This window comes from Delphinus delphis, chromosome 3 (assembly GCF_949987515.2).
Source record: "Delphinus delphis chromosome 3, mDelDel1.2, whole genome shotgun sequence".
Classification (NCBI taxonomy): domain Eukaryota; kingdom Metazoa; phylum Chordata; class Mammalia; order Artiodactyla; family Delphinidae; genus Delphinus; species Delphinus delphis.
Window position 1 is genome coordinate 4,797,335 of NC_082685.1, and position 26,524 is coordinate 4,823,858.

General features: G+C 54.9%; 2 protein-coding genes across 15 annotated transcripts in view; one reads left to right on the forward strand and one right to left on the reverse strand.

Annotated features, from left to right (window-relative positions):
• SIRT6 (sirtuin 6) lies at positions 1 to 7,064 on the reverse strand. 9 transcript variants are annotated; one of them, XM_060007469.2, is made up of 9 exons: positions 6,972 to 7,064; positions 5,350 to 5,477; positions 3,820 to 4,002; positions 3,476 to 3,535; positions 1,489 to 1,584; positions 1,331 to 1,411; positions 1,024 to 1,094; positions 570 to 693; positions 315 to 481 (listed from the first exon to the last, which is right to left on the reverse strand). In XM_060007469.2, exons 1-9 carry the CDS (start codon positions 7,035 to 7,037, stop codon positions 445 to 447), a joined length of 846 nt encoding a protein of 281 aa, XP_059863452.1. In that variant the 5' UTR covers positions 7,038 to 7,064; the 3' UTR covers positions 315 to 444. The 9 variants fall into 9 exon arrangements, with proteins under 9 accessions (XP_059863447.1, XP_059863445.1, XP_059863452.1 ...); XM_060007468.2 differs by having other exon boundaries at positions 1,024 to 1,196; XM_060007464.2 differs by lacking the exon at positions 1,024 to 1,094 and having other exon boundaries at positions 1 to 481.
• ANKRD24 (ankyrin repeat domain 24) overlaps positions 6,175 to 26,524 on the forward strand; it is a 27,075-nt gene continuing 6,725 nt past the window's right edge. Inside the window, exons 1-16 of one of the 6 annotated variants that reach the window (XM_060007453.1) lie at positions 6,175 to 6,276; positions 7,617 to 7,921; positions 10,363 to 10,434; positions 19,045 to 19,131; positions 19,233 to 19,363; positions 19,441 to 19,529; positions 20,647 to 20,711; positions 21,209 to 21,266; positions 22,807 to 22,877; positions 23,069 to 23,175; positions 23,351 to 23,538; positions 24,031 to 24,059; positions 24,694 to 24,774; positions 24,912 to 25,019; positions 25,634 to 25,678; positions 25,767 to 25,865. In XM_060007453.1, coding sequence (XP_059863436.1) covers positions 10,399 to 10,434; positions 19,045 to 19,131; positions 19,233 to 19,363; positions 19,441 to 19,529; positions 20,647 to 20,711; positions 21,209 to 21,266; positions 22,807 to 22,877; positions 23,069 to 23,175; positions 23,351 to 23,538; positions 24,031 to 24,059; positions 24,694 to 24,774; positions 24,912 to 25,019; positions 25,634 to 25,678; positions 25,767 to 25,865 — 1,194 coding nt within the window. In that variant the 5' untranslated portion in view covers positions 6,175 to 6,276; positions 7,617 to 7,921; positions 10,363 to 10,398. Of the gene's footprint in view, positions 6,277 to 7,221; positions 7,307 to 7,616; positions 7,922 to 10,362; positions 10,435 to 17,881; positions 18,207 to 19,044; positions 19,132 to 19,232; positions 19,364 to 19,440; positions 19,530 to 20,646; positions 20,712 to 21,208; positions 21,267 to 22,806; positions 22,878 to 23,068; positions 23,176 to 23,350; positions 23,539 to 24,030; positions 24,060 to 24,693; positions 24,775 to 24,911; positions 25,020 to 25,633; positions 25,679 to 25,766; positions 25,866 to 26,524 lie in introns of those variants that run through there. The other 5 variants (XM_060007456.1, XM_060007454.1, XM_060007455.1 and 2 more) reach the window with 5 other exon arrangements.

Sequence of the window (26,524 nt, forward strand, 5' to 3'; positions counted from 1 at the left end):
CAGGGCCTGGAGCCCAGCTCTCAGCGCCCTGAGGTCTTCCCACAAGGACAGAGAGGAGTAACAAAGTGAGACCAGTAAGAAAAAAAAAAAAAGAATCCATGGTTTCTACAAACAGCCCCGCCCTCCCCAGGCCCCCTGGTCAGCTGGGAACCACCTCGGTCTTCACTCTTTTGGGGGGCCTGTGGGGAGCAGGACTGTCCAGCCGCTCCCTTTTGGGGCTGGCGGGCCCGGAGCCGTCATGCTGGGCGCCGGGCTCAGCTGCGGGCTCCTGCTTGGGGCTGGCGGGCGCTGGGCTGTGGAGCTGGGCAGGGGCCTCCTCCTTGGGCTCCAGCTTGGGGGTGGGTGGGCGGGGCAGGGGTGGCAGCGCCCTCTCCAGCACGCGGGGGCCGTCCCAGGCCGGGATCTCCAGGCCCAGATGCTTCATGAGACGGGTCATGACTTCATCTACATAGCCGTGGATACGCAGGTCTGCGTGACGGTCCTGTGGGGGGCGGGGACCAGTCAGGCGGAGGGAGAAGGCTTGGGGGGGCCTGGGGGGTCAGGGGTCAGGGGTGGGCTCCAGCACGTACGTGCTTGGTGGGCTGAAGGTTGACGATGACCAGCCGGCCTCCGTGGCGTTTGGTGGCGAGGGGCAGGTTCCCGCTGGGCCGGATTTGCAGGGAGGTGCCCAGCGTGATGGACAGGTCCGCGTTCCTGGGGCCAGGAGGCGGGATTAGCCTGAGCCCCTCGGCAAGGGTCTCTGTAGCCCTCCTCCTGCCTCACGAGGCTGGGGGCGGGACGTCTCCAACACACACACCACCCCACCCTTGCTCAAATGCCATGGCTTCACTGCTCTGCTGACACGCCGGGGCCAGCCCTGGGAGGCCAGCTCACACAGCGCCCATCTCTGCCTGGGGGCCGGCTTGCCCCAGCTTCCAAGCTGCCCTGAATCCTGCCCGCCGCTTCCCTTCTGCCGGAGCCACCCCACCCGGTCGGCAGAAGTGGAGCTGCTGATGTCCCCACTTGGACCCCTGGGTTCCAGACCTGGCTCAGTCACTTCCTGGCTGGGCAGTGTGGACGGAGGTGTCAGCTTGCTCCAGCCTCGGTTTCCTCGTCTGTAAAATGGGCCCCGAGCAGCACCCACCCTGGGCTGTGGTAAGGATGGTGTGTGAGGCCTCTGGCCGGGGCCGGGGGTATGAGGGCTCAGTACACAGGAGCTGCCGTTGTTACGGGGGAAGCGAAGCCCAGAGAGGGTGTGAGCCACCTCTTTCCTGATGTCCCCGGGGTTGCAGCTGGCTGTGTTTCTGCCCCTCCCCTACCCACCCCACCCTGGGCTCGGTGGGGGTCAGACCTGCTGGCCTCATCGGCCAGAGTGAGGTCCCGGTCAGGCAGGGAGTCTTCCCAGTCCAGGATAGTGTCTCTCAGCTCCCCCCTGTACGGAGAGCGGGGAAGTCAGCAGGGACACTGGCCGCCTCCCCTGGGGTCCCGGGTGTGGGGAGGGCCGCTTACCTGCAGGCCCGCAGCCCCCTTGACTTGGCCACGGTGCAGAGCCGGCCGGTGGCCTTCAGGCCCATGCTGCCCACGACGGTGTCCCGGACGTACTGCCTGTGTCGGGAGAGGAAGGGGTCAGCTTCCTGCCCACTCCCAGGTGCCTACCCTGCGGCCCCACCTGGGTGGCTCTTGCTTTTTGCAGGCAGCTGTTCTCCCAGGAAAGCGGGGGCCACATGACCAGAATCTAAGCATGAGGGGACATCCGGCAAACCCAGCACGGCGGGGGCAGAGGGGGCCTCCCACAAAACAGCTGGCCTGGCTGCTTCAAAAGGTCCACAGCTCGGAAAACAGAGAAAGGTCGGGAAGTGCTCCAGGTAAAGGAGACTGAAGAGATGGGACAGTGGCATGCAGAGTGCCGCCCTGGGTTGGACCCAGCACCAGGGGAAAAACAGCAACAATGGGAGGGAGCGCTGGGAACACAGATTGGGGAGAATAGTCGTGTCTGTGGTTTTTACATTTCCTGACTTTAGAAACTGCACCGCGGCTGTGGAAGAGAATACCGTGGCTTGTGGGAGATAAATGTCTAAAGGGTTTAAGGGGCAAAGGATAAGGAAATCTGCCCCTTGAACAGTAGAGCAAATCCAAACACAGAGAGAAGAGGAGAAACAAATTGTGGCGAAATGGTAACATTGATGAATCTAGGTCAGGGTCAGCAAACCACAGCCCTGAGGATCAAATCCGGCCCTCTGCTTCCCATTTTTGTAAATAAAGTTTTATTGGCACACGGCCATGCCCATTCCTTTAAGTGCTGTCTATAGCAGCTTTCACGCTACAGAGCTCATAGTCACAACAGAGACAGTCTGGCCCACAAAGCTGAAGATATTTACCATATGGCCCTGTACAGGAAAAAGTTGGGGATCCCCGGTCTAGGTCAAGTATGAGTTCACTGTATGGTTCTTGTGAGTTTTCCACCAGATTGAAGTTTTTCAAAATAAATTTAGAGAGAAAAAAAATTTGTTTTTACAGTTGGGGCCCCATCTGTGCTCTGGTCTTAAGAGATTCCACCCACAGGGGAGCCACACGCACCCGCCACCGCCTGAGTTACTCACACCGATAAGGCTGCTTGCCCAGCAGAGGGAGACACGCCCAGAGCCCTCCTGTTCCAGGAAGGCTCAGCCTTTCCAGAGCCGGAAGAATGCCCCGTCACACCCTGTTATGGGCTGAGTGGCGGCTCCCAAGTGTTTTGGAATAAGACCTTATTTGGAAGTAGGGCTGTTGCAGATGTACTGGCTGGGTTCAGATGAGGTCACATTTGTGTAGGGTGGCCCCTAACCCACGTGACTGATGTCCTTATAAGAAGAGGGGACACAGGGACTTCCCTGGTGGTCCAGTGGGTAAGACTCTGCGCTCCCGATGCAGGGGGCCCGGGTTCGATCCCTGGTCGGGGAACTAAATCCCGCATGCTGCAACTAAGAGCTTGCATGTGGCAACTAAAAAGATCCCGCGTGCCACAACGAAGATCCCGCGTGCCACAACTAAAGCCACAAGTGAATATTAAAAAAAAAAAAAAAAAAAAAAGAGGAGGGGACACAGACACACAGGGACACGGAAACGTTGATAAAAGATTCAGAGGTCGGAGTGATAAGTCTACAGCCAAGGGTGGTCGGAAACCATGAGGAGCCGGAAGAGGCAGGAAGGATCCTCCCCGACAGGGTTCAGGCAGAGCACGGCCCTGCCAACACCTTGATTGTGGACTTCGAGCTTTCAGACCCATAAGACTATCAGTTTCCGTTGTTTTAAGTTACTCAGGTTGTGGCAGTTTGTAACAGCAGCTGCAGGAAATGAATACACCTCCCGGGAGGAAGATACGCCCCCAAGTCCCACCCTGGGAGGGTCACACCCTCGTCTCTGGAAACATCAGGTTCAACTCACAAGGCCCTTCTGCAGAGCCCGACCTGGGTCATCCACACCTTGGGCCCCCGCCCCTACCCTCCGTGGCACTCACATCTTACACTTGACACATTCTTCTACAAACATGTTTCCGTGAAGCTCTGCCAGCTTGTCCCTGTGGGAGGAGAAGGAAGAGGCTTAGTGGAGGGGATCCAGAGGCCTCAGGGCTGGAATCCACCCCCCAGGACCAGGAAGAGGGGATCTCGATTCTCCAGACGTGCCCGCCTAGCAGACACTGACACTGGCAGCTGAGCACCAAGCACCTCTCCTGGCTGAATCGCCACAGTGGCCTTGAGAGGGAGGGGCTGCCATCAACACCCGTTTTCCAGATGAGGAAACTGAGGCTCGGAGAGAGGGGCAGCCTGCCCAAGGCTGAGCGCGGCTAGACGCGGGGTGCACCTGGGGAAGCCAGAGCGCACGTGCAGCCCGTCCACGTTCTGGCTGACCAGGAAGCGCAGGAGGCCCACGCGCTCCAGCTGCACCAGTGCCATGTGAGTCTTCGTGGGCCGCGCGTTCTCGAAGGTGGTGTCGAACTTGGGGGCCAGGCCCTGCTCCTCCATCGTCCAGACGCCATGGGGGCCCCTGAGGTGGCAGGCGGGAGAGACAGAGAGAGCTTAGGGATCAGGAAGACGGGACGGAAAAGGAGACAGAGAAACGGAGGCAGAGAAAGAGAGTCAGGGACAGACGAAGTGACACAGTCAAAGGAGGGGGTGGGGGAGGAAGGAGGGAGAACGTAGTACACAAGGGCAGAAATTAACTATTCAATCCCACCAACACTTACCGCTGCTGCACCGAGCCTGGCCCTGCGCTGGGTGATGCTGGGGCCCTAGGGGACCCAGGCCCTACCCTCAAGGAGTCCTCCATCTTGTGGGGAGAGACATAGGTGGACACAAACTCTCCAGCTCTGTAGGGCTGGGGCAGAGGGAGGAACCTGAGGCTGGGCTGGCCCAGTAGAAGCGGTAAGGGCTCTTTGTGGAACTGTGGGAATGCTTCCTGGAGTAGGCTGAGCTGTCTCTTGAACAGACAGGAAAGGGCCGGGCAGCTCAGACAGAAGAGGTAAACAAAGGCCAGGGGGCTGGCAACAGCCTGTGAGTGGTCTGGGGATTGCAGGGGCTGCAGGGGCTGAGGTTGGAGAGCTGATCCAGGGCTAGGTTGGGGACAGCTTTGATTTCCAGCCTGAAGTGCTGAGAACTCTCCTGTGTGGCAATGGGGAGCCATGGCAGGTTATGGAAGGGGGGTGAGATTCACACCTTAAAATTCTAACATTCCTCCAGGAATGAGGAATCTGCTCTTCCGCTGTAAGAGTCTGCTCCGTGGGCCTGAGAGGCCTTAGAAAGAGACCACAATTGTGATAGGCCTGCCCTACGGGGTAGGCTTGCAAACTCAGCACCTACAGGGGCCACTTGGAGGCCACCAGTTAGAGACCCCTGCTTTTCATCAATGAAACTCTTGTCTAACACAGGCTGCCTAACGTTAGACATTATCTGGCCTCACACCCTCACTTGAAGGTGAGGAAACTGAGGTCCAGGTGGTTAAGCCACTTGTCCCACCAGAGGTCTGACAGAAAAATATTTGTAAGTGAGTATGGAGCTAATTGTCCTTGATATCAATTCTCCCCTTTTTCTCTGGTAATAATAGAACCCCACTACTTAGCCTTGCAGTGAGCCTAGACGAAAGACTACATTTCCCAGCATCACTTGCAACTAGGTGTAGTCAGGTGACCAAGTTCTGGCCGTTGGAATGGAATGTTGGGTGTGATATAAAGGGACATTCTCCAAAGGAAGGGTCTTTCCCATCCCCAACACCCCAGGGAACTGACAGATCACCCCAGACTCAGCGGGAGGGAAGGCGGCAGGAGGGGTTCCGGTGGCCAGACATCTGTGAGCTCACAGGGAAGCCCTGCCTTGACTTCCCTCCATGCGCACGGACCTGAAGTCGGGGATGCCTGAGGCTGTGCTGATGCCCGCGCCCGTGTGGAACACCACGTTGGAGGACTGCCAGACCAGCTGTGCCAGCTCCCATACCTTCCGCTCCAACTCCTCAGGGGGGTCAAAGACCTGTTGGGTGGGAGAGAGTGGAAGGGAGCGAAACAGGAGGGAAGGGGGCAGGGCACAACCTTTAAAAGAATGACACAGGGCTTCCCTGGTGGCGCAGTGGTTAAGAATCCGCCTGCCAATGCAGGGGACATGGGTTCGAGCCCTGGCCCGGCAAGATCCCACATGCCGCGGAGCAACTAAGCCCGCGTGCCACAACTGCTGAGCCTGCGCTCTAGAGCCGGTGAGCCACAACTACTGAACCCGTGTGCCACAACTACTGAAGCCCGCACGCCTAGAGCCCGTGCTCTGCAACAGGGGAAGCCACCGCAATGAGAAGCCCTCGCACCACAACGAAGAGTGGCTCCCGCTCGCCGCAACTAGAGAAAGCCCGCGCGCAGCAACGAAGACCCAACGCAGCCAAAAATAAATAAATAAATAAAATAAATCTATTAAAAAAAAAAAAAAGAATGACACAGCCGTAGGACATAACAAAAACTGGTCAAAGGTCCAAGATGGCGGAAGATTCGACTTCCAGTATACCTGGAGCCTCATTATACACTCATTGTAATACCTCAGCATATACTAAATGTATTAACATCCACAGGTGCCAGGACAGTTCAAAGACTAACCATAAATGGCCAAAAAGTGGGCGGTGGCCCAATTCCTGGAAATCCCCACCCCTTCCCCGAAATAGTTGGAATAATTCTCCCACTCACTAGCCTATGAAATTACCCAGCCCATACAAACAAACCACGCCATATTTCGAGGCCTCTCCCCTTCCGATGTGGCCCCAGGGCGGAGAAAGTGTCTGGTGCACACGGTAGGTGCTTAATAAATGTTTGTGGAATAAAATGGAAACCAGGCAGGAGAGGAGTGGGGCTTCACACCACCTGGGAGCTCACTAATGCCTGACTCGGAAGGGACGCACTAGCCTTTGTGGGGTGAGGGCAATCTTCTCCCCCGTTTACAGAAGAGGAGAGGAGACCCAAAAGGAAGTTACCCCGCCAAGGTCTCAGTGTATGGTGGGGACTTCCTCTCAGCGTGGCTGGAGGGGTCTTTCTGACTTACATCCTCCAGGTTCCTCCCCAGCTCAAAACCCTTCCTCATCACCCTCAGGATGGTGTCAGCTCCCCAGCTTGGCACTTGAGGCCCATCTTGGCCTGGTTTTGGTAACCTCTCTGGTCTAATCTGTTCTCCAAGTTTGTTTATTCCCACCCCCGCGCCTTTGCCCCGGTGGTGCCCTCCGCCTGGAACTACAGCCCCTGGTGCCCCATCAGAACTTCAGGACTTCCCGACCTGGGTCCTAGCCTCAGTCCCAGCCTGACCGATCCGGAGCTGGGCGTGGTCGCGTCCCCAGGCGCGCTGGGGCGTCACTTCCCGCCCCCTCCTCACTGGGAAGTCCCTCCCATTGTCTAGCTTCAGTGTCTCCTGATACTCCCAGAATGCCCGCTGCCAGCCGGCCCCGCCCAGCCCACGGCCCTGACGACGGCCGTCGGGACACCCGGCCGCGCTCACCTCGGGGAGACCGCACTTGCCCTTGTCCGCGTACGGCGACAGCCCCGCCGCATAATTCACCGACATCCTCCAGGCCCCAACGGGAACAATAAAGTTTCCCTTGTTGCGGCCGCTTCCGCCGGAAACGGGGTGGGACGAGGAAGAAGGAGGCGTCGCCTTCTCATCCTCTGTACCCGGCCTCTTCTACCCAAGGCGCATGCGGCTCGCGCTAACGCCTCAGTCGCCATATTAATTGCTGGCAAAGAGCGGCCAGCTTCCTACTGTGCTGGGGATGTGGATGGTGGCGAGAATAGGGCTGTCCAGTGACCCGGGCTGGAAACTAGGGGACTGCCCACGTGAGAGTTCTCTAGTCACCTCTAAAATGAGGGGCGCAAGCGATCGGTTCCCTCTTTCCCCTTTTTACAAATGAGTAAACTGATGCGCCCCTTCCCCGCACCCCATCCCTCACAGGACAGGGCCTGAGAGAAGGGACCCAGGACTTATGCTTCGAGTCCAAGGTTTTTTCCCCTGCACATTTCATAAGTTTCTAAATTTACAAATGCAGGGTACCTGTGCATGTGTGCGGGGGCCTCAGGGGGTGGCAATTTGGGGCCTCACTAGGGAGGGTTACGGACGCCACTCTTAAGTTATCTGAACGTTATCCAGGTGGATGATTATCACTCAGCAGGACAGGTCCTGACTTCACCAAGAGGCTGGAGAAACTGCTCACAATCACCGGGGCTGGAGGCCTTGAGGACTCATTTAAGAAACGTATCGAGCACCTACTGTTTACTGGGGAGACGCTGGAGAACACAGGCAGCACCCTGTGACCGGGCAATGGTGACTTAGTGTGAGTGGGTTGTAATGAGGGCACTGGGCAATGAAGGAGCTCAGAGGAGGCACCTGACCCAGCCTGGGGGCAAGCAGGAAGGCTTCCTGGAGGAGGGGATGTTGCAGCAAAGATCTGAACAGTGAGTACGATTGAGATGGGGAGAATCAGCCAGTTGGGGGTGACAGGAGGTACAGAAAGAGGGCTCCTGGCATAGGGACCGCAAGTACAAAGGCTGAGAAGAGAGGAAAAGGGTGGCTCATTCCAGAAACTGAAATCCGTCCAGCCGTGGTCGGGAAGAACATCGGTGTCTTCCCACCAGAGCCCCTTGGCCAACAGACAGCCCTGCTGCCAGCCTGTCTCCTCCCTCTGCTCATCCCCGGCCCCCTGGGGCAGCTGCCCGCTCAGAGCTGATCAGGTGTCAGAGCTGCGAGCTGGGAGCTGCTGGTGCGAGCTGGTGGCCCAGCTGGGAGCAGGTAACCAGAGCTGGCAGTGGACACAGTGGCCTGGTGCTGGAGTCACTGGAGCTGCAGGAGGTAGGAGGGGAAGGAGTTAAGGGAGGCCTGGGATGGAGGCTCCCCTTAGGGCCTCAGGCTCCTTGCCCCTGATCCCTGGCATGTGGGAGAAAGGAAAGGCTGGTGTGTGTCCCAGCTATGCTGAGGCACGCTGACACCCACACACACACTCATTCATGCGTGCACCTCCCACTTCCCAGCCTTTGCGCTGTCTAGGGTACGTACCCTCTTTTTCTGCTGCTGCAGCTCAATATCCTGCCCAGCCATCAGGCCCTGTTCATATATCATCACCTCTTCCAGGAAGCGGTCCCTAGATGAGGGTACTTCCCCCTCCCCCAAGCCTGCGGATTCCCTCCTGCCCAGGCAACCTGCGGACTTCTCTCTTGGGTGTCAGTTACACCCTGCTCTGGGTGTGATTGAGCCCGTTAGACAGGAGTAAAGAAAAAGGGTGGGTGGAGTGAGTGGTGAGTGAATGGGTACATTGATTGAATGGGGTAAATTGAAGGGGTGAATGAAAGGATGGGCAGTAGATGGATGGGAGGGTGGATGAACAAGTGGATGGATGGGTGGGTGCGTTTTGGATGGATGTGTGGTAAGTAGATGGGTCAGTGGGTGGTGGATGAAGGATGGTTGGGTGGGTAGATGGTAGGTGGGTGTTGGCTGTATGGGTGGGTGCATAGGTGGATGGGTGGGTGGATAGTTGAGGTAGATAGGTGGTTGGATGAGTGGTTGGGTGGGTGGATGGGCAGGTGGATAGGATGGTGGGTGGGTGGTGGATGAAGGATGGTTGAAGGGTGCGTGGAGAGCCATGAGAAGATGAGCTGGTGGATGGGTGGGTGGGTAGTGGCCAGTGGGTGATTGGATGGGTGAGTGGATGGTGGGTGGATGGATCAGTGGATGGTGGGTGGATGGGCAGGTGGATGGTGGGTGGATGGTGGATAGAGCACTGTTGAAGGGTACGTGGAGAACCATGAGAACATAAGTTGGGCGGATGGTGGGCAGTGGGTGGATGTAGAAGCGCTTGGGTGGGAGGATGGATGCACAGGTGAGTGGATGGGTGGAAAGATGATTTGGAGAATTCATGGGCAGGTGAGCAGGTAAAAGGACAGGTGAAGGATATGTCTTAACAGAAATCCCACTCAGACATAGGAAGGAATTCCTAGCCAGACACCTGGCAGAATGCCCCCTTGAGATCCCTGCCTGACCTCTATACCTGCACATGCACGAAACACAAAACAGGCTAAGCTGGACAGACATGCATGCACACACATACCTTGTGCTCACACGTGCACACACATGCATGCAGCCATCACCCCGGACCTCTGCCCACCTTGGGTGACTTGCCTCCGTGCTCTCACTCACACAGGAGCCAGGCTGGTGTAAGGGGACTTAGCTGCAAGGATTTTCTTTCTGACTTTCCAAGAAACATGCCTCTGTGCTAAGACACCTCGGCTCTGGGCCTGGGCCCCCAGGAGCCCCTAACTATTCAAGAAAACAGAACCAGTCCAGACACTTCCAGCCTCTGGAGCCAGGGGTGGGGCAGAGGAAGAGCTGGGGGAACCCAATTTGAGGAGTTAGAGTTCTGCCTACTAGTAAGAGGCAAAGCTGATCAGAACACCATGGGATTTTGGAACTGGGCTGTGAAGGATGAATAGGAGTTCACCAGAGGGGGAAAAAAAAAAAAGGCATCCTAGATAGAAGTAACTGCACAGATAAAAGCTTGAAACCAGAAAAAGCCTGATCTGCTTGGGCAACAGGGAATACTGGTGGAATACATTTATTGAGCACCTATGTTTGCCAGGCTGTATGCTAGGAACCTCACAGGAAATTGGCCACGAGTTGGGTAAGAGGGGATTATTTCCTGCATTTTATGGAAGAGAGATGTAAAACACAGGGCAAGTGACCTGCTGAAGGACACACAGCATTTAGAAGATAGGATAGGTTCATGTCCTGCTCTAGGGGCTGGGATGGCCAGCGGGGAGGAGGAAGTGGTACTTTTGAGGAGTGGGAGGCGGACGACTCTCCTGCCCGCCAGGATTGATGTCCCTTACCCCCTGGCCTTCTGTAGGTGGCCTGGGGAGAGGAGAAACACCTGACACTGGCCATGAAGACCCTGCGGGCACGATTTAAGAAGACAGAGGTGAGTCTGAGGCCACTGAGATGCCTGATGTCCCCCAACTTCAGGCTCCTGTCCCCCAGGACCTGGCTGAAGATGCACTGGGCCCCTGGACTGCTGTCCTCTGTCTGTCATCAGATTCTTTTGGCAGTATGACCAAGCCCCTCCCTGTTCAAAACTCTTTCATGGTTGCCCACCATCCACAGGTTCAAGTTTACCCTTTTAGCCTCTGGCCACCTCCCCTCCCTTTCCTCTCTACTGCCCCCTGCTGCCCTGATCTCCACATTACTTCCTGTTAAAGCTTTTCAGCCACCATGCCTTTGTCCAGGCTGTTCACTCCACCTGCAATTCTCTTCCCTGTACTACTGTGCATCAGATCCTCCCCATCGCTCGCAATTTGTCTCCAAGAACATTTCTTCCGGAAAATCTCTATTCCCAGCTACAGTGACCACTTGCTTTTCTGGGGCCTCACTTTCTCGGGGACCCTGATTTCTTGCTTTTGAGTATTTATTCAGCAAATATTTGTATTGGGTGCTGTTCTAGGCACAAAGGACACAGCAGTGAACAGGGCAGACCGAAATCCCTGCCCTTGTGGAGCTGACAGCTGTGTTGGGGCGATGGATGCTAAACAAGATAAATAAGTGAAAAGGCATATTTTGTACCAGGGAGACAAAGAAAGGGAATTTAAAGCATCCTGAGCAGGGGAGATGGTTGCAGTTTTAAAGCAGGTTGTCCAGAAAGGCCTCACCAAGAAGCTGATATTAGAGTATAGATCAGAAGGGAAAGGAGGAGGAAACCATGTGTGTATTTGCAGGAACTGCGTTCCAGGCAGAGGGAACAGCCAGTGCAAAGGCCCTGAGGTGGGGTCTAGCTGGCTTCTCTTGCAGCTATATTTTGGGCTGTGAACTTCCAGAGACTGCACTCTGTCCTCATTCATTACCCACTCCCTCCCGGCCCTGCTAGTCCCTGCCAGTGTGCAGGCTGGTCCAGGGCACAGAGTGACAGAAGCTAAGAGAGCATTCACATGTAGAGTCTGGCAGCCAGCCTTCCTGAGCACTGGCCTCTGTCAGGCTAGACTTCCCAATTACAGCACAAAGAAACCAGGGTCCAGAGAGGTTAACTTACCTCTCCTGGTCACAGAGTAAAGTGGCAACAGGGAGATTCAAACCCACACGTGTCTGACTTTAGAGCCCTTGGTCTTTCTCCCATGACAGGACCTTCCCATCCGGAAGGCCCAAGGCAATCAGGGAGGCTACCTGGAGGAGGTGGTGCTGGAGCAGAGCATGGAAGGATGGGGAAGATTTAGTTAGACAAGTGAAGGCACACAGGGAGGGGGATGGGGACCAGTGTGAGCAAAGGTCTGGAGGCTGGGCAGAGCCTGGCTGATACAGGGACATAATGGGATGATGAAGAGGTTCTTTTGGCTGGAGCAGAGAATGTGAGGGGGAGCTGAGGCCCGAGAGGGCCCAGCCCGAGGAGTCCTTGAATGTCAAAAACGGGGCAGAGGAACAGCCTGGTTTTATTTTTTAATTAAAAAAATTTTTTTGGCCTTGCTGCGCAGCATGCAGGATCTTAGTTCCCAGCCAGGGATCGAACCCGTGGCCGCTGCTGTGGAAGAGCAGAGTCTTAACCACAGGACCGCCAGGGAAGTCCCAAGCCTGGTTTTAAAGTCAGATGGCTCTGGGTTCGAATCCTTCCTCTGCCCCTGACTAGCTTGGTGACTTTGTGTATATCTCCACCATCCTCTGGCCTTCCAAAGTTTTCCCAACTGATTTTTATTTTATTTTATTTTATTTTTATTTATTTATTTTGGCTGTGCTGCGCGGCTTGTGGGATCTTAGTTCCCTGACCAGGGATCAAACCAGTGCCCCCTGCAGTGGAAGCTCAGAGTCCTAACCACTGGACCACCAGGGAATTCCCCCCTCAAAATGATTTTTAAATGTATTTTTATTATTTGTCAATTTTAACATTCCTTTCATTTTGTTTATTTTAACGTTTAAAATTTAAATTCAATGCCGTTGAACTCATTTTTATTTCATCCCATTTTTGTTTTTATTTATTTGTTTTCAAACACTACAAGGAGATTTCCATGTGCTTTGCCCCATGTCAGCTCCTTTAACCCTCATAACAATCATATGGGGTAGGAGCTTTTATCTCCACTTTATAAATGAGTAAACGATGCCCAAAGAGGTTAAGGAACTTCCCCAACATCACACAGCTAGGAAGTGAATTCCTGCCTTCTCCCTGGGCTGTGTTACTAGGAACACCTGTGTTACTAGGGCTGTGTTATTGGGCCTTGGTTGCGGGGAAACTTGCATTGATTGAAGTGAGAAGGAAGGAGAGGGAGAGGGGGAGGGAGAGAGAATGAAAGAGAGAGAGAGAGAGAGAGGGCACCAGAGCAAGGAATAAATTGTTTGTTAAGCCCTACAAAACGTGGCGTGGGGTTAGCTTCATTCACTGCGAACCGATCCTAAAATTTTCATCCCGTTCGAAATCGATTCCTAGTTAGTGTTCACATTTCCTGCTAAAGATTCCGGAGAAGCTGTAGCCAGTGGTAAACCAAACCACGGGATTGTTGAATTTCAAAAGCAGAGTCCTATTGAAATCCAATCCTTCAAAACGTTTGTGCCGCTAAAAAAAACAAAAACAAAAAAAACACCTAGGGGCTTCCCTGGTGGCGCAGTGGTTGAGAATCTGCCTGCTAATTCAGGGGACACGGGTTCAAGCCCTGGTCTGGGAGGATCCCACATGCCGCAGAGCAACTAGGCCCGTGAGCCACAACTACTGAGCCTGCGTGTCTGGAGCTTGTGCTCTGCAACAAGAGAGGCCGCGACAGTGAGAAGCTCTCACACTGCGATGAAGAGTGGCCCCTGCTCACCGCAACTAGAGAAAGCCCTCGCACAGAAACTAAGACCCAACACAGCCAAAAATAAATAAATTAATTGATTAAAGTACCCTTAATTTAAAGAAAACAAAAAAACACCTAATTTGGGACGTGGGTGTGTTTTGATAGGTGCCTGGCACAGTGTCAAGATGAGGGCAGGAATAGAAGGGTGTTAAAACCTCAGCCCGGGTGTGAGGGTCTCTGGGTGTGTCAGGGAGGGCGGGGGCAGCGAGCAGAGCCCGCCTGGGCTGAAGCGGGCACAGCAGATGGGAGGCCTGGGGGAGGAAGGAGAGGAGAAGCTGGTCCTCCACTCCCCCCCCAAAACCGCCCCCCACCCCCGTCAGTCCCTCTACCTGCCAGGCTCCAGTTTCTCTGCCAAACGCAGGAGTCAGGTTCAGCTTTTGTTCGGCTGCCCCGAGGGAAGAAAGCAAACACCCGTGACTGCAGTGGTCCGTCTCCACCTCCGTCTCCATCTCTCCGGACCTTCCATTTCCCATTCTCAGCACACAACCTGCCCGGCGCGCCCTCTCCGCTCCTTTCTGCTTCTCTCATGATACAGCCTGCTCTGCCAGGTCCCAGCAGAGCGCCCTACTTGCTCTGAGCCTTCTCGCACCCTCTCTGGGCCTCAGTTTTTCCATCCATAAAATGGGAGAGACTTCCCTGGTGGTCCAGTGGTTAAGACTCTGCGCTTCCAATGCAGGGAGCACGGATTTGGTCCCTTGTTAGGGGAACTAAGATCCCACATGACACGCGATGCCGCAAAAAGAAAAGAAAAGAAAAGAAAAAAGATGGGAGTTAACTGGAGCCGGGAGCCTAGTCTTTGGATTCCCATCAACCTCCTGCCCTTATTTCAGGTTTTAGAAAAATCCTGCATGGAAGAAGAGTGCGGATTTGTAGAAAATTTTAGAGATTCGTAAACTCCCGGTGCCTCAACACTTTTTGGAAAATCTGTCTGTCTGTCTGTCTCTCCCTCACTTTTATTCCCAGAGTCACTGTTTCTTTTTCTTTTTTTTTTTCAGTTTGAACAAAGTAGTTTATTGCTATTAGATCAACACAGGCACTAGGGGATTGATTGAATTTTGTAGCTTGTAGTTTATTATTAGGATGCCCTGAAAAGTACTCTTGAAATGAACAAATGTACATATAGATATATATTAGATATGTGACCTTATTTTAAATGAGTCACTATTTCTTTAATTCATTCAACAAACATTTATTCAGCACCTACTGTGGGCTGGAGATCAGGGCCGGCTTCACAGACACACACACAGACACACACACACACACATACCCTGCCACTCAGAAGGACCCCATGTTTGGTTTCATACTCATTTCTCCCCATCTTGAAATTCTTCATAATTTTCCAACAAGGGGCCCTGCATTTTCATTTTGCACCGGGTCCTTCAAAATCTATACCCGGTACCTGCTGGGGATCCAGCCGCATTGACTAAGGGGGACAAAAATTCCTGCCTGTGCAGAGGTGAGATTCTGTGGAGAGATCAAGAGGAAACAATATTTTCAGAAAGGTACACAGGATGACGTCAGGTAGTGATAAGAACGATGAAGGAAAAATAACCCCCCACTAAGGGGTCAGAGTGACAAGGGGTGATCAGAGAAGGGCTCTCTGAAGAGGTGTCTTCCAGTGCAAAAGACAGTAAAGGAATCAGCGTTGTGGGCAGTGGAGGAAGGAGGGCATTCCGGGTGGAGGACACAGCAAGGGCAAAGGCCCAGAGGTGGGCAGAGCTGTCTGAGGACCAGAAAGGAGGCCACTGCAGCAGGATGTCACGGACCAGGGGAAAGGTAGGGGGAGATGAGCTCAGAGAGTTGACGAGGAGGATTGTTTAGAGCAAAGCTAGGCACATTTTTCCTGTAAAGGGCCAGAAAGTAAACTTTTTTTTTTTTTTTTTGCCACGCCACACAGCTTGTGGGATCTTAGTTTCCTGAGCAGGGATTGAACCCCGGCCCTCGGCAGTGAAAGCATGGAGTCCTAACCATTGGACCACCGGGGAATTCCCATAGGCCATTTGAAAATGGGGATGGGCATAGCCCCATCCCAATAACACTTGTTTTATGGACACTGGAATGAGAATTTCATATAATTTTCATGTGTCAGGAAGTATTACTCTTCTTTTGATTTTTTTTTTTCCCTGACCACTTATAAGTGTAAAAACCATTCTTAGCTCTTGAGCTGGACCAAACCAGGTGGGGATGGGGTGGGCTGGGACTTGCCACCCACCCCAGCCCTGGGGACCTCAGTTGGCAGTTGGACCGCTTGCCATAGAACCTCCTGGGCTCTGTGAGCAGTTAGCATTTGATGCCGAGCAAAGTCGCTGGAGGCTTTTGAGCAGAAAAGAGAAATGCTCTGATGCAGGCTTTAGGAAGCTGTGGACCAGGGAGGGGAACAGAAGCAGGGAGGCCTGGGAGGAGGTGACCTCCAGATAGAATTGTGATGGGGCTGGACCATGGGTGAGAAGGGGTCCCTGGACGTAGTTTACAGCTGGCGGGGTTGGCTGCTGGATTGGGTATGGGGTGAGAGAGGAGGGAGATGATGCTAAGACTTGGCCTAAGCCCCTACCAGGACAGTGACGCCCTTGGCCCACTGCGGGGGGCTTCTGAGCTTGTCTAACATCCAGAAGGACAGGCCGAGGGCAGTTGGAAATCCGAGGCCTGAGCTGGGAGATCCATTTCAGTCTCCTCTCTGGACAAGCCTGAGAGGGTCACACCACCCCCCCTCGGTGTAAGAGGAGAGAGGAGCCCTTAACACCCTCCTTCCAACTCCCCAATTGCTTATCAGCAGATTCTCCATTTACCTGCCCCCACCTCTCCCTCCATCTGCCTAAAGGTGTCTAAGAATAATCACGGACAACAGCAGTGATCCTGCCTCCGGGTACACTGGGTGATACCTGGGACATTTACGGTTTTCACATGGTGTGTGTGTGGGGGGTGTTTCTGGACCAGGGGTGCCGCTCAACACCCCACAGAGTCCAGGATGGCCCCACCCCAGGGAATGACCAGGCCCCAAGTGTCAGCAGTGCCTCTGGGTGGAGGAACCCGGCTCTATAGTGTTCCTTCCATTATCTATCCCATTGTTAAAGAATTGAGGCCCAGAGAGGGAGAATGGCTGGCCCCGGGTCACACAGCAACTATACAATGGCCAAGCTGGGTTCAAAGCCCCAGTGCCTGTCAGCAGTCACTGCTCTTAAATTTGGGTTCCTGAAGGCCTGTCTCCTCACTCATCCCTTCTCTCCCCTGTAATCCCAATCTTCTCCCTTCTCCTGGTCCCTTCTCGAATTTGCATCCACAACACAGTGGACTATCCTGACTTTTGGAACCATTTGTGGCTCTCCTGACACCCCACACTCCTGGTTTCCCCCGCCTTCCCAGGACCCCCTCCTCCAGCTCCTATGCTAGCACCTCTCCTCCTCTGCCCCCACCCTTAAGTATGCACACCCCTGCCCCACCCCACGCCCCAGGTCCTGGACCAGGGCAGAGGCTACCGCACTGGTCCAGGAGAGCAATTTATTTCATGATTTCTCCCAAACATGATCTTGTTCCTGCCACTCCCCAACTCCTGCCCATTCTTCAAGTTTCAGCTCAGATGTCCTTTCTTCCAGGAAGCCCTCCCTGACTCCCCAGATGATATCAAGAGTCCTCTCTGAGCTCCCAGCTCACCTGGGCTTCCCTCATAATAGCCCTGATCACCTTGGTTCATAAATCCATGGATGTGTCTGTCTCCCCAGGGACCTCAGTGATAGCAGGGACATCTGTCTTCATCACCACTGAGTCCCAATGCCCAGTGCAGTGCCAGGCACCCTGTAGCACAAGTGGACTGAATGAATGAAATACACATGGCTCAGAGGGCTTGGCTTTGTGAGTCACACATTAACAGAGCAAACATTCACCAACTGCCCACTCCACCCTGGGGTGCCCATCCCACCCTGGCCTCTGCCAGGGAGGCCTCAGTGGGACCCTGCTCTCAAGGGGCTTCCAGTCTGAGAAAAGCAGCAGAACACAGACCCTCCCGGCCCCTTGGAGTTAGAGCCAAAGGCTGTGTCCATTCTGTCTTTCAGTGGTTTAACTGAGCACCTACTATGTCCTGCGTCCCTAGGATTCAGTATTAGATATGCACACAGCCCAACCACATCTTTCTTTGAATCCGTGTTTATGGCGCACTATGTTCCAGGCCCCATATCTAGCATCTCATTTAGTCTTCCCAGTAACCCTCTGCAGTAGGTACTGTTTAATATGAAACCCATTTCCCGGATGAGGAAAGTGAAGTCCAAAGCAGGTAAGTATCTGGGCCGATCTTATAGATGGTAAATGGCGGGTGTGTGGAGGGCAGGGGGCGTGGTGGGGGGGTGCCCTGGATTCAAATTCAGGTTTGTCAGACGGCAGAGCCCCGCTGGTGGATGATGAATGAATGAATGAGTGAATGAATGAGTGAGGGAGAGCCCGGATAGCCCAGCGGCAGTGGAACCAGACCGGGAGTCACCTGAGACCACCCCCCCGTATCCCACACTCCCCCTCTTCCCCGCCCCCCCCCCCCCCCCCCAGAGAGGCGGAGACGAACGCAGGCGGGTCCATGGAGATCCTGGGAGCCTGGCCCTCTTTGCCTCAGCCTCCCGGTGGCAAGAAGGTCAGGTCGGGCCACCGCGGTGCCCCTCCCCCAAAGCCCAGCCCCCTTCCCTGGCACTCCCCCCGACCCGTAGGGGAGAGGCCGGGAGGGGGGCAGCAGGCGGGGCACGCGGGGGAGGTTTGGCGCGGGGCTTGGAGGGACCGCGCGGGCCGGGCGGCCGAGCCCCGGCATCGCGGGCCCTTCCCTCTGGTCACCTCCCGGAGCCCGGCCGCCCGGCCGCCCGGCGCCCTGGACACCATGAAGCAGCTGTGCCTTTGCGCCGCCGCCTCCTTCGCGGTAGGGCCGGGGGAAGGGGCGCGGGAGCGGGGCGGGCGCGGGCCCTTCCTCCCCTCCCCGTCCCGCCCCTCCCCGCCCCCTGACCTCGCAGAGCCTAGACCCTCCACCCTCAGACCCGCGAAGGATGATCAGGGAGGAGGGAGGGGGCGGGGCAGAGACTGGGGGGGATGGATGGGACATTTGGGGGGACGGTTTTGAGGACAGATGGGGACACAGGAGAATTTGGAGGGCATTTAGAGAGACAGTTTTGGGGAACAGTTTTGGGGGATCATTTGTGGGGACAGTTTGGATGCTGTTTTGGGTGATCTTTTCTGGGAAAAGATATTGACATTTGGAGAACAATTTTGGAGGACCTCTGAAAGATTTTAGGGGAGGACATTTTGGGGACAGATGATGGGATCATTGGGGGGATGATTTTGGAGAACATGTCAGGAATTTGGGGAAGACATTTTGGAATGCATTTCAGATATTGGGACATTTGGGAGACAATTGTGACATCTCAGAGGCAGTCAAAGGATAGATGGCAGAGGGTGGTGCTGAGGGACATTGAAGCAACCTTTTTAGGGGTTCCTATGGGAAGATTTCGGAGGGTAGTTCAGAAAGGGATATGGTGAGGTGATATTGGAAAGGTGGCTTTCACTAAGGGATGGGCTGGGAGCCTAGGTTTGGGGGACAACTTTTTGGAAAGATGCTGGGGGCTGATCTGGGGATGGTTTAATGGTACGATGGTGGAAGTGGTGTATGACAGCTGGGGCGATGGACCTGGGGGCAGATGCTGGGGACCCAGGCTTGAGGGTTGCTGTCTCAGGCCCCCACCCAGGACCACTCCCCCCGGCAGCTGCGGCTCAGCCCCACTGACCTTGGCTCCTGCCCACCCTGCGGCCCCTGCCCCATCCCGAAGCCGGCAGCCAGAGGCAGGCGCCAGGCAAGTGCCCAGGCCGGGCGGTGAGAGCCCGGAGCCCCTGCTGGGGGAGTGGGGAGGGGCAGTGGCTGCCAGTCCCATGTTCCCCTGGGTGTGCCCCGCAGAGCCAGGACTGGGGCAAAAGTGACGAGCGGCTGCTGCAGGCCGTGGAGAACAATGATGCCGCACGGGTGGCCTCCCTCATTGTCCGCAAGGGGCTGGTGCCCACGAAGCTGGACCCCGAGGGCAAGTCCGCGTGAGTGCCCACGTCCTGGGGGTGTGATGGCTGAGGGGTGGCCACCCTGCAGCTGACCCCTGACCTCTGGCCTCCAGATTCCACCTGGCGGCCATGAGGGGTGCAGCCAGCTGTCTAGAGGTGATGCTGACACACGGCGCCAACGTTATGAGCACGGATGGGGCAGGTACTACCCGCCGGGCCCTGGGGGAGGGAAGAGGAACTCAGACCAGGTGCCCAGCCTGAGGGTCCAGCCGGGCCCTGCTTCATGGCCTCCATGTCCTGCTGAAAAAGGGGGGTTCTCTTCAGTGCCCCCAGGGAGGCACAGGGGCGAGTCAGGCTGTGGTACCCAAGGATGGAGACCATGGCCGGCAGCAAACAGAGTGAGTCAACTTGTGGATCAGGGAGAGCTGGGACTCAGGTAGTGGTTGAGTCAGAGGAAGTAATGGAAACAGAGGAGCATCTGAGCTTGAGGAGCATCTGGGGGCGTGAGAATAACAAGTACAGTTTTTTGGAGGGGAGTATCTGAGGTGCATGGAGTAGCTGGGCTCTAGAGTTAGCTGGAGCTCTGGGAGTAGCTGAGACAAAAGGAGAATCTAGGTGTGTGACTTAACTAGGGCCCTGAGGGATAACTGCAATAGAAAGCATGGCCAGAGGGAGTAGTTGGGACTCAGGGAATAGCTAGGCATGGGGCATAGCCACATCTGAAGCTTCAGGGCAACAAGTATAGGAGCCAGGATGTATGGGTACTGGGAATTTGTGGAGTATCAAAGAAAGCGGCATAGCTGGCACTTTGGTGTAGTTGAGCTTATAGAGTAGCTGGGACCTGGGGAGTAGCTGGGGACCTGGGGAGTAGCTGGGACCTAGGGAGTAAGCTGGTGACCTGGGGAGTAGCTGGGGACTGGGGGAGTAGCTGAGGACCTGGGGAGTAGCTGGGGACCGAGGGAGTAGCTGAGGACCTGGGGAGTAGCTGGGGACCGAGGGAGTAGCTGGGGACCGAAGGAGTAGCTGAGGACCTGGGGAGTAGCTGAGGACCTGGGGAGTAGCTGGCGACCTGGGGAGTAGCTGGGGACAGTAGTGCTTGAGGAGTGGATGGATGTGGAGTGTAGCTGGGATGAGATTGTCTGGGACACCTACTAGCTGAGGTTTGGAGAGCCTCTGGTCCCAGGGAGTAGCACAGTTTTGAGAAGTACCTGGGTTTGGGGACTTGTTAGAGTCATCACAAGTAGTTGACACAGGTTTGGGGGGGCAACTGGAAGTTCCCTGAGTATCTGAAGCTCTAGTACATTCTCTCTCCCTTTCAGGTTACAGTGCCCTCCACCTGGCCGCCAAGTATGGGCACCCTCAGTGCTTGAAGCAACTACTGCAGGTCATGTCCTTTCCTGCCTCAGATACTTCCCAACCCCAGATACTCCCTTGCCCTGACTAGTCCTGAGTTCCAGGAATTCACTGAACCCCCAGTTACCCCCTGAATCCTTTGTATTCCTTGGCCCCTTTTACTCCTGAGTCCCAGCTACTCCTTGGACAACCAGATACTCCCTGAGTGTCCAGCTACTTCCCACACCCAAGTTATACTCCCAATACCAGCTATTTCCTGAGCCCAGCTTCTCCCCAAACCCCCGGCTGCCCCTGGGCTCCCAGCTAATCCCTCTTTCTCACCGATTTTCATAAAAGCCAAGAGAGTCATTTGGGGGCCTGTGAGAAGTGGGTTCCACAGAGCAGGTGGGTGGGAGGGGAGAAGGGGGGAGGCAAGGAGGCTGAAATACAGCAGAGCCCAAGGAGGGGCAGTTCCTAGAGAAATTAGGCAACAGGGATGGCTCCTAAACAGGGATGGCTCCACCTCCAATGACACGCCTCCCCCCCCAGGCATCCTGCGTGGTGGATACTGTGGACAGTAGTGGGTGGACGGCCCTGCATCACGCAGGTGGGTGCAGCCTGGCCTCGCCCTGGCCACCATGGCCCAGAGGGGGCTAGGCTTGGGAATTATTCTACCTAGGGCTCTGGGGACCTGCCTAGGACATTCCACCTCCTTCCTCATGGAGCCCCTACCGTGTGCCAGGCACTGGGCTCTGCATTATCCTCAGTGACCCTTTGAGCCATGGACGATGACCATTGCACAGACAAGGGGATTGAGGCTTATCAGCAAGAAAGTGGGGAGGATCCAGGCCGTCTGACCCCGAAGCACAGGCTGCTGTATGCTGGGCCTGGGTGAGGACGATCAGAGGGTGACCAGAGTATAATTTGCTTCAAGGAACTCCTAGGGAATCTCAGGAAGGCCAAAGGTCCAGGCAACCTTCATAGTCATCAAATCCGAATTCCTTTCCTGAGGGAGGGAAGGGACCCACCCACCTGAGCCAGGACCCAGCCCAACGTCTGTCCACTGTGCCCATGACATTCGAGAATGTCTTTCACTTGATGACTCAAGAAACGTCTATCCTCTTGGGAGCGTGGAATACATTTGCTCTGGAGTTTTATTCACTGTTGAAACATTCCCTGCAGTTGGAGTACGCTGCCACCTAGTGGTGGCAAAGCCTTTGATCACGTTATGGAAGCTCCATGGTTTTTTTCTTTCAATAAATATTGAGTACCTGCTGTGTGCCAGGCTCGGTTCTAAGCGATGGGATTACAACAGCAAACAAAACCCTATAAGTCCTTGGGCACACAGCAGGTAATCACATAAAGTTTGATGATTTTTTTTTTAGCTTTTTTTCTTATTTTATCTTTTTGGCCATGCTGCACAGCACGTGGGATCTTAGTTCCCTCACCAGGGATCGAACCCGCGCCCCCTGCAGTGGAATTGCGGAGTCTTAACCACTGGACCACCAGGGAAATCCAAGAGTTTAATGGTTTTCCAGCAACACTTCCTTGCACAAAGCCCTTCCTTCCCTCTTTGAGGCTCTGGACATAACACACCTTGTCCTACTTCCTTGATGACCAAGTCCTTCCAAGCTCCTCCCTGCCTCAGGGTCCATGTCCATGCAGTGACCTCTACCCTCCCCCTTTCACCATCAAAACCCAAGCTCAGATCACACCCCGAGAAGCCTGCCCAACCTCAGCGGAGGTCTGATCTCTGTAGTAAATATTAACACTCTTTGTATGAGGGTTTGGTGTATAGTCGGTACACAGTAAATGCTGGTTGAATCAAAAGGGGTTAAATACATGAAAATCAGTGAAACGTTCCACCCTAAGAGGGACCCACAGTGGAATGTGGAAGGAGCTTGGGACTGGGAATTAGAAGACCTGGGTCCTCATCCTGGCTCTTTCTCTGACCCCCTGGGTGACCGTGGGCCTGGCTGGGCCTCAGTTTCTTCATCTGTATAATAGGAGTCATATCTTTGTCACTGATCTTCTGGGGGAGGTGGGAGTTTCTCATGAAATAAAGGATAAGAATCACGCTCAGGCAGAAGGCCCCCAGAAAATATCAAAGCCATGCCCTTCCTACCCACCCTTCTCTCTTTTTCCAGCGGCTGGCGGCTGCGTCTCCTGCTCAGAAATGCTCTGCTCCTTCAAGGCACATCTGAATCCCCGAGATCGGGTGAGTCTTTGGGATCTTGTGGGGAAAGATACTGCATTTGAGGTATGCTGCCACCCGGTGGCAGCATCCCAGGCACCCTTTGAAAAGTATGAAGATTCGGAGGGAAGCTTGGGGGCCGTCATAGGCTTCCCCACCTCCCAGAGTCATTCTCTCATGCCTTGTCTCACCCCTCTCCCACCCCCCTCCCCCAGCTGGGTACAACACCCCTCATCATAGCAGCTCAGATGTGTCACACAGATCTGTGCCGCCTCCTCCTGCAGCAAGGGGCTGCTGCAAATGACCAGGACCTTCAGGGCAGGTGAGCATCTCCCCTCTCAGCCAGTCCATTGTGTGCTGTGTGACTTAAGCAAGTCTCTTAATCTCTCTGGGTGTGGGATCTAGTTGTCCTCCTCCCCTTACCCACCCTGGGTGTTGAGGAGGGTGTGGTGGTTTGAAAGTGTCCTCACCCCCTCAGTAGCCTCCTCTTCTGGTAGGACGGCCCTGATGCTGGCCTGTGAGGGAGCCAGCCCCGAAACAGTGGAGGTGCTGCTGCAGGGTGGGGCCCAGCCGGGCATCACTGATGCGCTGGGCCAGGACGCTGCTCACTACGGCGCCCTGGCAGGGGACAAACTCATCCTACACCTCCTGCAGGAGGCCGCCCAGCGCCCCTCAGCACCCAGCGGTATGCAAACCCCACCTCTGAACAATTTTGAGCACCCTCCTCCATCTTCTAGGTAATTTCTTGTCACCCCTTTCTCTCCCTCCCTACTGTGGATAGTTTCAAGGTATCCCTATTTGTATTATAGGAGGTTTCATTGCTCCCGTCACACTACTCAGGACAGTTTTGAGGAACCCCAGAGCTTTTAGAATAGCCTAGGGGTCAACTCTGTTTTCCTGGGTCATCCATATGCTTGGATGTTTACCTTTCCTAAGAATTGGCCCTTCCGCTTGCCCCATCCTGGAGATGCCACTGTTCTCTCTTTTTGAGAGTTTCAAGGCCCCTCCTATTAGTATTCTGTCAAAGTGGTTGATTCCTACCTTGAAAGTCCTGATTCTGGGGGGAGTTGGGAGCCGTCTCAAGTCCCCTGGGCTCACTAATGCCCTTCCTAGGGCTAGGAATGGAATCCCTAGAACAGTGCCTGACCCTGCTTCCCTCTCTCCCCTGCCCTCCCAGAGGATGACTCAGGCGAGGCATCATCTCAGGTATGGATCCCTAAGCAGCGAGCAAGTCCCTCTCCCTGTGCACACACTACCTTCCCCCTTGCCCCAGGCTCCCTGGGAAGAGCAGGAAGAGGTGGACCCTTGACTCAGGGTTAATACCGGGAAGGACCAGGTTGGGGAAGAATGCCGCCTTCGGGGTATGCTGCCACCAAGTGGCGGCAGCACCCACAGCATAATTCTCAAGACTCAGTGAGAACACTGGGGGGATGGGGCCACATCATGGGGCTAGGGTGGGATGGTAGAGGGAACTGAGATGGGTGAGGGCTGGTGCAGTCAGCGAAGGAGTCAGGTCTGGCCTCTTTCTCTCTTCCGGCACTACAGCATCTCAGCTCCATAGGGAAAGAATTGTAAACAATTGGGTCCAGCTGGGGAAAGTGCCAGGGCATGGAGAGGGGCAGAGGGTAAAACATGAGATTTAGAGCTCCCAGGAGATGTGGTCTTGCCCCCTTTTATGCTGGGATAAGTGAGGACCCGCGAGAGGCAGGGACTCACTCGAGATCACACAGGAAGTGAGGGCACAGTTGGGGCTGGTGACAGAGAGTGGGTTGGCTGTGTTGGTTTATTTGGGTGGGAGGCTGGCGTGTCCCCCATGTACACCCTCTACCCCTCCCCCCAGAACTCTGTGTCCAGCCATGAAAAGCAAGGGGCCCCCAAGAAGCGAAAGGCACCTCAGCCCCCTGCCAATATCCCGATGCCGGTGAGAGATGCCCTGGCCTTGGGGGGAGGCATGGAGGGACTCCAGGCAGGATGGGGAGAAAGCTCTGGCTCAGGTACGGGAGGGTACAGTCCTTGGGCATCATGTAAAGGTGGTGGGTTCCCGGGGTCGGGGGACAGGATGATCAAGATGCCTATGAGGAGATCGTGCGGCTGCGACAGGAGAGGGGCCGCCTGCTGCAGAAGATCCGGGGCCTGGAGCAGAACCAGGAACGGAAGAAGCAGGAGGTGAGGGGCCTCAGAGACATGGGCCTTGGGCTAAGCCTGCAGCAGGTACCATTTTGGGGGTACCCTACCTCTTCTCCCTCTCCACACACACGGGCCTCCTCGGTGTTCCTCCAACACTCCAGGCACGGTGCTGCCCCCGGGCCTTTGCACGTGCTGTGGCCTCTGCCAGAAACACCTTTTCCCAGATGTCCTTATGACTCCCTCCCTCATCTCCTTCAGGTCTTTGCTCAAAGACACCTTCCCTACCCAAATTATTTAAAATTGTTACACCCCGACTCACTTCACAGTTCCCTTTATTTTTATTCAAAGCACTTACTGCTATTGGATGTACCATATATTTTATTCATATTCACCCATTCGACTGTAAGCCCACGAGAGCAGACATGGTTGATGGTGCCTGGCTCACAGTAGATGCTTCATAAGTATTTACTGGATGGATGAATATTTGAGTAAGTGAGTGAATGAATAAATAAACAAATTAGTGGCCCTAAAGGGGGTCTGGCACAAAATAGGCCAGAGGACATCTGTGGTTGGGATGGAGGGCCACTGAGCAGGAGGTAGGCCAGGGAGGCCCCCCAGCCCAGATCCAAGCCCAGGCCCCTTTCTTCCGTCAGCTGCCAGAGGCGGAGGCCAGCTCCCTCCACAGCCTGGAGAGACAGGTAGGGTGGAAGGTGGGGGGAAGCTGGATGGCCAGCTGCCCAGTGTTTTCCCCAGAGGCCCACTGAGCCCCCCACTGCCTCCCTGCAGGTGCAAGAGCTACAGCAGCTGCTGGCAGAGAGGCAGGAGGAGAAGGAGAGTCTAGGACGGGAGGTGGAAAGTTTGCAGAGCAGGCTGTCCCTGCTGGAGGTGGGCCCAGCCGGGAGCAGGGCAGGGGTGGGGCTTCTAGGGGCGGGGCCACTGGGGCGGGGCCACCAGGGGGAAGGGCCTCTCTTCTGCTGCAGCTGCATGATAGCCACACTAATACACATAGTCACACACATGCAAACACAGAACAGACAAACGTACAAACACAGGTACACATAATAGACACTTTTAAAAACACAGAATCACACATGCTGACATACGTGCAGAGATGAACAGCCACGCTTGTATATATGTGGTCTTACACATACAACAGGCAAACACACAACAAACACATCTATGGGTGTATAATCACACATGCACAACAAATACTTGGGCACACACAGCAGATATTTCTCATTCAATCACACACCTAGGCAACACACCCACAAATACATGTACACACACAAGTATTTCTCAAAATACATAATTACACAAACATAGTTACATGTACACAACCATGTTCACGCACATGCACACATACAGAAACACAGAACGGTCACACACCACAGACTAAAATACAAGTGCAAAATCACACACAGTCACGGGGACTCACATAGGAGAGACCGGGGCCACTGTGCACGCCCACACGTGCACACACATGCTCACCGCCGACCCACAGACCCTGAACCACTGTTGCAGGTACTCGCACACAGGCAGACAGC

Coding starts and splice junctions, on each gene's coding strand:
- SIRT6 (XM_060007462.2), bottom strand. CDS start 4,638: ATGGCTCCCCATTGCCACACAGGAGAGTTCTCAGCACTTCAGGCTGGA. Junction 4,003..4,201: donor CCAGGCTCGGTGCAGCAGCG/GTAAGTGTTGGT, acceptor CTGCCACCTCAG/GGGCCCCCATGGCGTCTGGA. Junction 1,585..3,475: donor GAATGTGTCAAGTGTAAGAT/GTGAGTGCCACG, acceptor CTCCCGACACAG/GCAGTACGTCCGGGACACCG.